Below are 12,535 nucleotides of genomic sequence, written 5' to 3'. Positions count from 1 at the left end.
TGGAAAGAGTAAACAAATTAGTAAGCATTGTTGCAGAGAACACTTTCATTCGAATTATCGTCAGGCAGGAAAATTATGAATCAATCATTGTAAAATGGTGTTGCCAAATGGAGGAGGGAGAAGAGAAATGTTCATGAGTTCATGACAGTGATCTGAGCATCCATTTTTTATTGGATTCAAGAATTCATTAAGCAGGATAGGTACTTTATTCTTGATGAGCTCTATGAGAAATTTACTGAGTTTTGTTTGCTTCTCCATGAATTCGTCACTTCATCTTTGATACAAAAAATATGCAGGGTGTCAGGAATGCTGACTAATGAAAACAAAGAAAACTGCATGGGGAATGTGATGATGGTCTTAGATATATTATAAACGATATGTAGTTAATATTTGATCATGTCTATGAAAACTACAGCAGGCTATTGAAAACTAATAGCAGAGTCTACTGTCAAGCATTGTGGTGCTTCTGGGCAACAGGCAAGACAAACTTTTTTAAGGCTTTGTCTGGAAGGGTTCATATTATCCAGCATTGAGTCTATATTTTGTACGAAGTGATGGCAAACCACATTTTCAGAAATGTTAAGTAGACAAAATGAAAGCTAATTATGCAGAATCAATTCACATGTCATATGGAAGATTGCTGGTCAACCTTAAATGTTGTTTTCTAATGCCAGGCATTTGACAATAAAGTCATCTGACCTCTTGCACTCCAATATTTTTCAAAGATATTATCATGATCAGCCAATGAAGCATAGATTTTGAGGTGTTCCGAACCCATTGCTTGGTTTGAGTTGCACAATGGGCAGTTAGGGGACTGATAATTCTAATTCTATGCAGGTGTTTGGCCAAAGAGTCATGGCCTGTTGCCAATCTAAATGCAGCTACAGACGATTTTCGTGGTAAATCGGGAATTAAAAGCTTAAATGTAAGTATGTATCTAATGCTCTTGATTAATTGAGTTATTTTCTCTCTTGCGTCCCAGTATTTAGATGTAAGACTTATATTCTTGAGTAATTACAGCTGTATTTTTTTGGACACCTGGTTTTTACGATTAGACAGCTGCATCATCCAATTTCAACCCCCAACCACATCTATCACTGGTAAGCGGGTTGTTCCAACCTAGTGAGGAGAACTGTCATCACTTATCCATTGACTTTATTTCCTATCTGTCATTTAGAAACATTCTGATGCTGTGGTAGACCAGCTTGGTCAAATGGCATTTCCTCCATTTATGATGAAACAGTTATACCGCTGTGACTCGGTCCCCAGAGCCTCGTTAGTTAAAAACAGATTGCACCACGAGAAGGATAGGATGGGAATTGAGTAGGAGAGGTTATGGAATGCACTTCACTACTCCTTACAATCTTAAAATGTTACATGTATATAACAATGATACCGTACTCTAAGATTTCTCTAGTTCTAGACACAACGGCCAGAAGTTTACAGAAAGCTATATTTCGCAATAATAATCAGAATCTCATTGCACTTGGGTACAAAGACTTTAATTTTTATATCTATGAAAATTTCACATTTTGTGTTAAAAATTCCTTAGACATGAATTCTTTTCAATGCTACTTAAAACCTTCTGGTAATGAAAGAACGGAAAATTTAAACAAATCTAGGAAGAAAACATTCACTGTAATTGGAATATGACTGACTATATTAATGCAGAAGTAAGATGCTAGTATAATACTCTCTCGCTAATCCGGCCTCCTTCTAGTGTACTTTATATCACTTCTACTGTAATAGTTTTCTGGGAAATTTGCACTGGTGCCTTGTGTTATACAGCATTACTTATACACATATAAACTTATATATGTATAACTTGCTGGCCACATGTGAAATATTCTAGTTTCGATATAGAAGTGCAAGTGGAGTGGTTGGCATAACTTATAACATTAAATTTAATGACCTTTTTTGAACACTCTCAGTAATCCAGCACCCTCACTAATCTTGCACCCCTCTGTGCAGGGAATGGCCAAATTAGCAAGAGTCTACTGTACATGTTTAGTTTCAAAACTGACCGATACACTTCAAAACTGTGCTGGATAGTTCTATCTGATTTTAAGGAGTGTGTTTATCGCTGCAAAATAAACTATTTGTAAAATTCTTGCTTCTATAGAAATATGGTAATTAAATATAAGGACAATTTATATGTCTACTAGGCATGATGATATAAAATGACTGTAAGGAATTGGTAGTTTGGATAGTTAGTTCTGGAATTTAACTTGGTATATTCTGATTCTCGAAAGAATTTTGTAATAAATGATTATATTTTTATTATAATATATACCATAATACAAAGTTTGATAAAGTCATACTAAATGATTTTATATTAAATACTCTTCAGAAACAAATTCATCATCGCGAAATAAGGAGATAACAGACCTCTTGAACAGTTATGAACATAACAAATCATGACATAGCTACTATGTCATTCTTCATTTGAGATGAAAATAATTTACTGAAATGCAAAAATGTTAGTAAGAAAATACAGAAATAAAATATCAGACTTAAAATAAATAGGATCTAATTGATACATTGTTGTAAAAGTGCTAAATATTATATTCAATCAAAATCCATTTAGAGTATCCAGTTCTTTCATTTCAACAGTCATGGAGAAGCTACAAGGTGCTTTTCACATTTATATCTACACGGATGCATCTAAAGATTTCATAATATTTGCTCTGGTTTCAGAACAGACCTTATTAGATAAATGAAGACCTTAATCATAATGGACACTAAAAAGAAGCCTTTATTATAAAAGTCCATGTTACTGTCAGAGACATATACTTCACATTTATATAATACTATTTCTAAACATCACAATCTAAACACAGTTACTTCAAAATTAAACATGAAAAAATGCAACATTCTTTACTCTGTACATTTTTAAATCCACAAATTACGACATACATAAGTTTTAATCTCTTATCTTCGTCTTCTTCTTCAAATAGCTGCCTTTTAAAGCATGCTTCTGTCCATTTTAATACCTTTAATCACGTAATTTTCGTGATGTCACACTCATCACATTTTTGAGAAATGAACGGATTTTCCTTCATTTATTTTTCCGAGCTGTAGGTCATATTCCACTCCAACTATATCTTTCTGATACAACGTGCAGGCTGCAAGTTTATCTCACTTCATAAGTGATTATATTCACAGAACAGGAAATATATATTTATATAAAATTAATTAAATATCATCTCCACTGTGTTGCAGTCACTTGCACGCTTTATTTACTTTCATACTTTCAATATAGAGCGTGGAATCATCTTGATAGCAGGAGATCTTGCTTGTCCTTTTTCTTGACAAATTTCACACAGGAAATTTGATGTTTTGTCTATCTCGTTGCCTCCTATTGCATTACAACATTCTGCAAAAGAATTCAATTAACAGGAATCAATTCATTTGTAAATTAATCTTCTAAAAGTAGAATTTATGAACTAAAAAATGTAATATGAAATATATAATTTTAATATAAAATCAAAGCTTTTGTTGCATATAACAGTGTCTCTTCTGTTACTGTGACAGCTAAATATGATGCATATTTTATATAAAAGTTCCATGCATATGCACATTCGCAGAATATTATTCAGTTTATTTATTCACATCTATCTGTCGAGTTTTCTGACCCTAGAGGCATTTATCATAAGCCTATATTTTTTGGTGAGTACGTAACAAGGCTACCACGAACTAATATGATCGGCACAAAGCCAGGCTTTCATCTAAAATAATAAAGGAAATCATAATGACAAAAGACAATCCATGCCCTATGCAGCAATCCAACTCACAATGCTTACTGTAGCAAATGTTGAAAAGCTGATGATGATATTCAAAGTGCACATTATGTGCATAATAAACTCAACAACGAGAAAATTTAGGTAAGTTTCTTTGCAGAAGAAAGTAAATTGACGCAAACAATAATTACTTATATTTAATGCGGCCATGGCTTTGATAACTAAGAAGTTCTAAAATTATAATTATGGCCGAAAATATTATTATTATTATTATTATTATTATTATAAAAAAAACTGAAAATTCAAAACAAGTTCTTAATTCCATTGTAAATATTATTCAATTCATAGCTTTTTGGTGAATGGATCTGAAAATCTGAATATGCAATGACCACAAACAAATCCCATTGTAGTAAAAGTAACAGCTCAAAAAAGTTTGAAGGACAGTTCAATGTTTATCGTATTTCTTGCTTATTTTGTGCTACATTTCTGATAGTGGTAACAATGAGATACTTATTCAATTGTGTTGTCACGACGTCAGTAGCAATCAATTGTTTATTCTGTCACTTATGTTGAAAGTGTTACACTGGGTTCTTAAATTTCACATCTTTAAGATTCTTTCTCATTTTCTTAAGATTTCGTCACATTTCCTTATTGTAATCATAAAAAATTTCTCTGCTACATCATGGAACATCGTCACTTCACAACTTCCGAGACTTTGCCAAGAATGTGCCATAGATTACCTGACCTATTCGTCTTACAGCTGGGGGAAACCTCGGAAAAAATCCAACCAGATTAATTATCAGTCCAAGCGAGAATAAAACCCACGTCTGAATGCAACTCTAGATCGGCAGGCAAGTGCCTTAGCCGAGTGAGTTACACCAGTGGCTTTTCTGAGATGTTCTAAGCTATAGAGATGATAAAAGGTGGCCTAAGTCAGTCTGGTGTTGCTCGAATATTGAACACATCTCGGAATTTAACTGATTATGGCTGCATTACCAAGACACAGGTGAGGTTTCAGAAAGACATCGAGGCTGAGGAAGCAAACAACAGAATGGCAGGATAGATTTTTGGTCCTACATACTAAGCACCATCGAAAAATCACTGTCCTCCAAAATACTCATGGAGTTATTTTAAGTGACCAGATTGTAAGAAGCCGACTTCATGAAGCATCACTCTTCTCTTGACACCTGTTCAGAGTACCAGTTTTACACAGAAACAACCATACAGCTAACCTAACATTATCACATGAACATGTTAATTGGGGCAATAAAGAATGGTCTCACGTTATGTTTTCTGATGAACCTAAATTCAGTTTTTGGCCTGACGGAAAGCACATCAGAGTTTGGCATCAACCAGGGTCAGCGGCAAGACTTCATCATGTTCAAGAAGTTCACAGCTACAGAGGTGGTTCAATAATGGTATGGATAGGAGTAATGAAACACAGAAAAACAGTGCAGAAGAGTTTGGAGCAGAAGAAGATATCAGATGATAGACGACATTAAGATATATGGATCATATGAGGAGACAAAGAGGAAGGCAGAAAATAGGAGAGATTGGAGAAAGCTGGGTTTGCAGTGAAAGACCTGCCCTTTGGCAGAACACTGAATCAAATGAATGATATATTATATACAAGTTGGAAGTGAAATAGCCTTGCAGGTTTCCAGAGCAAATAGTCATGTTGTATGTAACAAAAAACTATAATATCATATTGGTGGAAAGTTCATAGTTTTTTCCCAAATGTTTAACAATATCTTATTCGTTAAATACTGCGAGTAAGATCGTGACTTTTGTCCATATCGGTAGGAAATCTAATAAAGAATAATTTATCCTTCTGGCGTACAGTATTTGCTATCAAATCCGAATTTTGAGGACTATAATTAATCATGATGGATTAATGTCTTTTTATTTTGCACAAGTTGAGTCAAGGCTTTCATATGGCATTTATTTTTGGGATCTGGGACCATGTTGAATGACATTTTTATGGTTCAGATTATATTATCAAGTGCATAGCGGGTGTAATAGTTGTTGTTATTGTTGTTATTTTCTAATGCCAAGCGTTTGACAATAAAGTCATTTGACCTCTTGCACTCCAATATTTTTCAAGGATATTATCATGACCAGCTACTGAAGCACAGATTTTGAGGTGTTCCAAATCCATTTCTTGGTTTGAGTTGCACAATGGGCAGTTAGGGGACTGATATATTCCAATTCTATGCAGGTGTTTGGCCAAACAATCATGGCCTGTTGCCAATCTAAATGCAGCTACAGACGATTTTCGTGGTAAATCGGGAATTAACTATGGATTTTGATGCACAGAGTTCCATTTTTTCCCTTGGGATTGTGTTATCAAATTTTGTTTGTTGAAGTCTAAGTATGTAGATTTAATAAATCTTTTCACAGAGTAATACGTAGATTTAGTAACAGGTCTGTAAGTAGCAGTGCTGCCCTTCTTTGCTAAAGCATCCGCATTCTCGTTTCCCAGGATTCCACAATGGGATGGTATCCATTGGAATACAATTCTTTTATTGAGTGATATTAATTGAGAGAGCATTTTAGTTATTTCTGCTGTTTGAGATGAAGGTGTGTGTTTAGAGACGATTGATAGAATAGCTGCTTTGGAATCTGACAATATAACTGCATTCATAAATTTATTGATGTGGCATAGAAGATTCCTGAGACATTCACTTATTGCATTGATTTCACCATCAAAACTTGTTGTTCCATATCCAAGAGATCCATAAAGTGAGAAGAGACAGCACGTAACACCTGCACCGGCACCTTGTTCTCTGGAGATCAAGGATCCGTCGGTGTATAAACGAAGCCAGTTTTGTGGAGGATACCTAATATTAATTGTCTTTAAAGACAATTGTTTCAGTATTTCAGTGTTTACTTCTGATTTCAGTATTTCTTCCGTTAAATTTAGCGGGTGTAATAGTAGAACCTCTTGTAGGGAATATTTTTTGCATTGTAACATTCTTACTGTTTATGGTTTTTAATGTACTGCAATTAATTTATTCAAATCTTTCTAATTTTCTCCAAAATAATGACTTTCATACTTATAATACTCGCAATAAAAATAGTTTAAGTATTCCGGTACACCACCTTACAAATATTAGCAGAACTTACATGATTTTGGGTATTAAAATTTACAGTAGCTTGTCTGAGGATATTAAAAATACAACTAATACTCTTAAATTCAGGAAATATATAAAAAAGATATTGATACAATTGTGTTCCTACAGTCTGGAGGATGCATGTTTGGGCCTTTGAATTCTTGTCTAATGTATTTTATATTTGGCTTTATTGTAATTTTAATGTATTTAAATGTATTTTATTGACAATGTCTACGCATATTTATGCCTCTGATAACAAAGTCTATCTATCTATCTATCTATCTATCTATCTATCTATCTATCTATCTATCTATCTATCTATCTATCTATCTATCTATCTATCTATCTATCTATCTACCCACCCATCTATCTATCTATCTATCTATCTATCTATCTATCTATCTATCTATCTATCTATCTATCTATCTATCTATCTATCTATCTATCTATCTATCTATCTATCTACCCATCTATCTATCTATCTACCCATCTATTTATCTATCTACCCATCTATCTATCTGTCTATCTATCTACCCATCTATCTATCTGTCTGTCTGTCTGTCTGTCTGTCTGTCTGTCTGTCTATCCATCCATCCATCCATCCATCCATCCATCCATCCATCCATCCATCCATCCATCCATCCATCCATCCATCCATCCATCCATCCATCCATCCATCCATCCATCCATCCATCCATCCATCCATCCATCCATCCATCCATCCATCCATCCATCCATCCATCCATCCATCCATCCATCCATCCATCCATCCATCCATCCATCCATCCATCCATCCATCCATCCATCTATCTATCTATCTATTTCAATAGCGTGCATGGTTTTCGTGTAAATTTAATTTTAAATATCCCTAAATTCAAGCCATTGCACGAAGCATGTAACTGGCAACATCTTGGCTGAGAAAGCAGCTTACAGAGACTCAGCAAGTTTGTTAACCTCTTACTCTGTATCACGAGTGCAATGATGTTTTATAATTAACTTTGCATTTAATCACAAAATGTAATATAGGTTTTGTATTCATTTATGTGCACCTTACCGTCCTTTCAATCTGCAAGGTTAATTCACTTCCATCCTGTACGTGTGTGTGTGTGTGTGTGTGTCTATATATATATATATATATATATATATATATATATATATATATATATATAGAGGATGAACTGTAAGTAATGTCATTAATTTCTTTGAGATAATTCGAACTTAAAAGTTTAATACAATTTTGCTCATTTTTGTCTCCTTCACGAGATAAAAACTGTTTTATATGAAATATTTCATAGCGTGTTTTGGGAAAGCCATTGATTTAATTCCCAATATGCTCAGTCATTTTAAGAGAGCAGTGTATTATGAAAATAAATGACTGAAAGAATTTTAGTTTTGTCCTTTAAATGTGCAGAAATTTTATTCAAACAAATGTAACTTCAATCTGCAAAGGAATTTTACAATGTTACATTTGTTTGGATCAAATTTCTGCACATGTAAAGAAGAAAACTAAAATTGTTTCAATAATTTATTATCATAATAAACTTCTCTCTTAAATTGGCTGAACATATTGGGAATTCAAACAATGGCTTTCCCAAAACACGATATAAAATGTTTAATATAAAACAATTTTTATCTCGATAAGGAAGCAAAATGAGCAAAACTGTATTAAACTTTGTTTGAAATATCTCAAAGAATAACCTCCTGAAATTAATGACATTACTTATGGTTCACCCTGTATACATATATATCTTTTATTATGACTCCACCACTCATTAATACACATGAAGATAAATACTACCTGTAAAATTACAACTTCAATTTTCAATCATCTTCTTCAGCTTGTTGCTCTTAGACTCTAATAATTCTGCAACTCCAATTTATAAGATAAAATCTAACATATCTGTTAGTAGGTTTTAGTAAACTTTGACACGATTTACAGAAGTAAGGTTATAACAGCAAAGGTTAGTACCTGCGTGCATCCATTTGTCGCAGACACTGCAGTTGATAAGCCCATCTTCCTCATCAGGTTTGTTTCCATAGCAACGCCAACACAGCTGACAGTAGCGACCTTTACGCCACAGCCTGCCGGGCGAAAGCAGCAGCAACCAATGAAATACCCCAGCCACACCAAAGCATGCATCATTACAAGGTTAAGACATGACAATGTAAAAATAATCTCCAGTTAATTATTTGTAAGAAATTCATAAAATGTAATTCTACATAGAGCATATTTGTTAAAAAAAAAATATTATAATAAATCAACTGTAACACCACACAACACAGGGTGCACATGAACACTCAGCACTTTACATAGTGATTTATATTTTTGGTCCCACATTTTACAGGATAACTGACGAAGAAGCAAAAAATGAAACACAAAACATGAGAAAAAACAATTTAAACAATTACTCCCAACAACATGCAATACTATCAGTGTCGATATCAAGCTACATGGCACTAAAATGCAGGGGCACTCCTCCAGTCTCACTATATTCATAGCACATTATAAGTATACTATAATTTCATCAAACATATTTTTATAATTAACAATTAAGAATATTTCTTTTATATATTTTTATGTTCACATTGTGGAGGCTTTCATCTTCATTATTCTGTAATACAGGATGTTTCAGGAGGAACAATAAATGTTTTAAGAAGTGATTTCAAGTAAGAAGTTCGTAATTATAAACATGTGTCCAATTTTCAATGGGTGTAAAGATACAGTTGTATGAATGTTGCGTATAGAAAGCCTTACAAAATGTATGACATGAAGATCATAGCCATCAGGTGACACATCATCTAAATTTAACATTCCCTGAACAATGGATCGGCCACAGTGGTCACATTCATTGACCACCAAAGTCCCCAGACTTCATTGTTTTAGATTATTGATCTTGGGGATGGATAAAAAGCGAAGTCTACAAAGAAAAATTAATCACAAAAGACGACATCTGAGAAGCTACACATACTATTGCTAAGAGAGTTGAATAGCACATTATAGTCAGTGGTGAAATTTTTTAACAATTATTTAATTCAATCACAGCTGTGATTATTATTTTTTTTCTTCTAGTCAGTTTCATTATTGGTCACATCTGGTCTCAAGCATCTTGCTTTTTTGGGTGTGACCCAGTTATAATTTACGTATTTAAATGTGAGATTGGTAAGCAATTTTGAAGAATATTCATATACGAGTAATTACAACAGTACTGTAAAATCTTTGTTAATATATGAAGAGCTTGCGGGGAAAAATGATGAATGTCACATTTCTATTAAGGATTACATAATGATCTAATTGAGTCTATAACTGCAAGATGTAGTGCTGTTTCTATAGAAAATAAAGGAAAGGATTACTGTATTCGTGGTGATAATTCTCCTTTTTACCATTTTTCATAAGAACAACATTAAATTTCGCAGTGATCCATTGAATTAGATAATGACATCAACCTTAAGAAAACTGTGACATTCGTTTTTCCCGCGAATTCTTCATATGTAATTTTTGCTTACAATAATAAACTTAACCATCTAACTAAATTTTGAAACATTGCAAATTAGTGATACCACTTAAATAATCTCCCATACATTCAAACAGCTGTATGTTCACAACCATTTAAAATTGAACACGTTTAAATAAACTTTTTTACTCACAATAGTCCATACTACCATCTCCTAAAATATTTATTATTTCTCCTAACAGTCTGTATATGCTTTTGTGTCTCTTTTTAGCACGCAAGGACACTTGCCATAGCATACTGTATAAACAGAAAAAACGATGAGATGAAGCTGGCAACATATAAAGGAATGAAGTAAGGAGATACAAGAACAGCTAGAGGTAATGTTGGTTGTACAAAGAATGATGATACAACACCTAAAAATATCTTTAATTACAAAAGTTTAAGAACTAAGATATGCCGTATGATGGATATAGCAGCCTTAAGGACCTAGAATATGTTTAAAGGCCTGATCTACAACTGGTGATGATACTAGGAAAAACAAGTACCCACTGATAGAACAACAGTCAAGGTTGATAACAAGCAGAGTTGAAATTTTATGAGGGAGAGAAATTGCCTACAAATATTGCCCAAAACCCTCTCATTCATGGACAGTGTTCTTTTACGTGTTGTAAGGCTTTTTCTTTCCAAACAAATCTATGTAAAGGATTTTTATAATACTTGAAGTGTATCATTCTCGAATGGCTTTGAATCTAAAAATCTTGGACCCAATAACAAGCACGATAAGCATTTAACCATCAAGGATAACATAAAGAATAGTCAAATAACATGATCAAAAAATGCATTTATATTTTTCTTACAAAAATCTTATTTTTCAAAGGCAAAATTTGGAATGACAGAATGATGTCACATATTTGTGTCACAACACAAGCAATGCAACTTTAAGATATTCAAAACGTCATAGAACAAAGAAAAAGAATGATGATAATTTAAACTTGTTAAAAAGAGGAAGAATACTCACTTTGAACAAGGTACACAGAGAGTCTGGGCATACACTCGGGCTCCTTTCTCTCCTTTCTTGTACTGAAAATGAACAAGATATAATATCAATTACACTACATTTCTTGACATGATTATGATAGTCATGATAATTATGGGTGGCTTCTGACCCAGATGTTATAGTCTCTGAAAACAGTCTTCGGCAAACAGCTTTGAAAATTGGTATCAGTACAATGTCCAATGTTAAAGGAACTTGATAGATATGCATATCAAATCCTGATTGGACAGCGTTTGGGTGTTACTGATCTTCGTGCCAGAATTGTGTACTGTGGTTCAGTGTTAGCTATGATAAACGAGAATCCCACATTAAAAAGTATTGGTTGGAACATAATGGAAAGCATTTTAAACATGTTTTTTAATAGAAAACGTTGGAGAAAGTGAGCCATCTTCATGTCTTATATATATATATATATATATATATATATATATATATATATATATATACACACACACACACACACACACACAGGGTGAGTCATAAGTATGTTTAGAAAATGCGTGAGCGTGCTCCTGGATAAAGAATAAGAACACTTCCTTATATGAAAATTTAACAGACAATGCTTATTTATTGGAGAAATGGTCATACTTCGCTTTTGTTCTTTTTTTTGTTGTGTCACAAGTACATGTTTGGAAACTTGTCATTTAACATTTACAAAAGGTGCTCAATGTGTCCCCCTTCATTGTTTACACATGCCTGAGCACAACGTACACAAGACTGGCAAGTTCGCTCAAATACCATGTTGTCATCATGGGTCGATTGGCATGCATATTCAACACGTTGCAATAGTTTCTCTGTATGATTCACTGGTGTTGCATAGACGACAGCCTTCAAGTGAACCTAAAGGTAAAAATCTAATGGGGTGAGGTTGGGTGATCTGGGTGGCCAAGGCACTGGACCACAGCATCCAATCAAAACAAAAACAATGTACTACTGTCTTGTCACTGTGTTGTTTATAAACAAACATTAGTACAAAATCAAAACAAAAACAACACAATAATATGATCAAATACTTATGAAAACAAAAGTAACTATTACTATTTTTTTCAATAAATAAGCATTTTCCGTCAAATTTTCATATAAGGAATTGTTCTTATTTTTGATCCAGGAGCACGCTCACGCGTTTTCCAAACATACTTATGACTCATTCTGTATACTGTATATAAATTGTATAAA

The 12,535-nt window shown here is 33.4% G+C and overlaps 1 protein-coding gene across 3 annotated transcripts in view; it reads right to left on the bottom strand.

The window, feature by feature from the left end:
- Nucleotides 1–2,254: 2,254 nt before the first annotated feature.
- Nucleotides 2,255–12,535, bottom strand: part of LOC138703132 (serine-rich adhesin for platelets-like) — a 61,591-nt gene continuing 51,310 nt past the window's right edge. For 2 of the 3 annotated variants that reach the window (XM_069830753.1, XM_069830754.1), the window contains exons 11-13: nucleotides 11,324–11,385; nucleotides 8,823–8,935; nucleotides 2,255–3,376 (exon numbers count right to left, since the gene is read on the bottom strand). In XM_069830753.1, the coding sequence (XP_069686854.1) occupies nucleotides 3,246–3,376; nucleotides 8,823–8,935; nucleotides 11,324–11,385 (306 nt within the window). In that variant the 3' untranslated portion in view covers nucleotides 2,255–3,245. The remainder of the gene's footprint in view (nucleotides 3,377–8,822; nucleotides 8,936–11,323; nucleotides 11,386–12,535) is intronic. The other variant, XM_069830756.1, reaches the window with a different exon arrangement.

This window comes from Periplaneta americana, chromosome 7 (assembly GCF_040183065.1).
Source record: "Periplaneta americana isolate PAMFEO1 chromosome 7, P.americana_PAMFEO1_priV1, whole genome shotgun sequence".
In the NCBI taxonomy this organism is placed as follows: Eukaryota; Metazoa; Arthropoda; class Insecta; order Blattodea; family Blattidae; genus Periplaneta; species Periplaneta americana.
The sequence above is the reverse complement of the archived record's forward strand: the minus strand, read 5'-3'. Positions and strand labels throughout refer to the sequence as shown.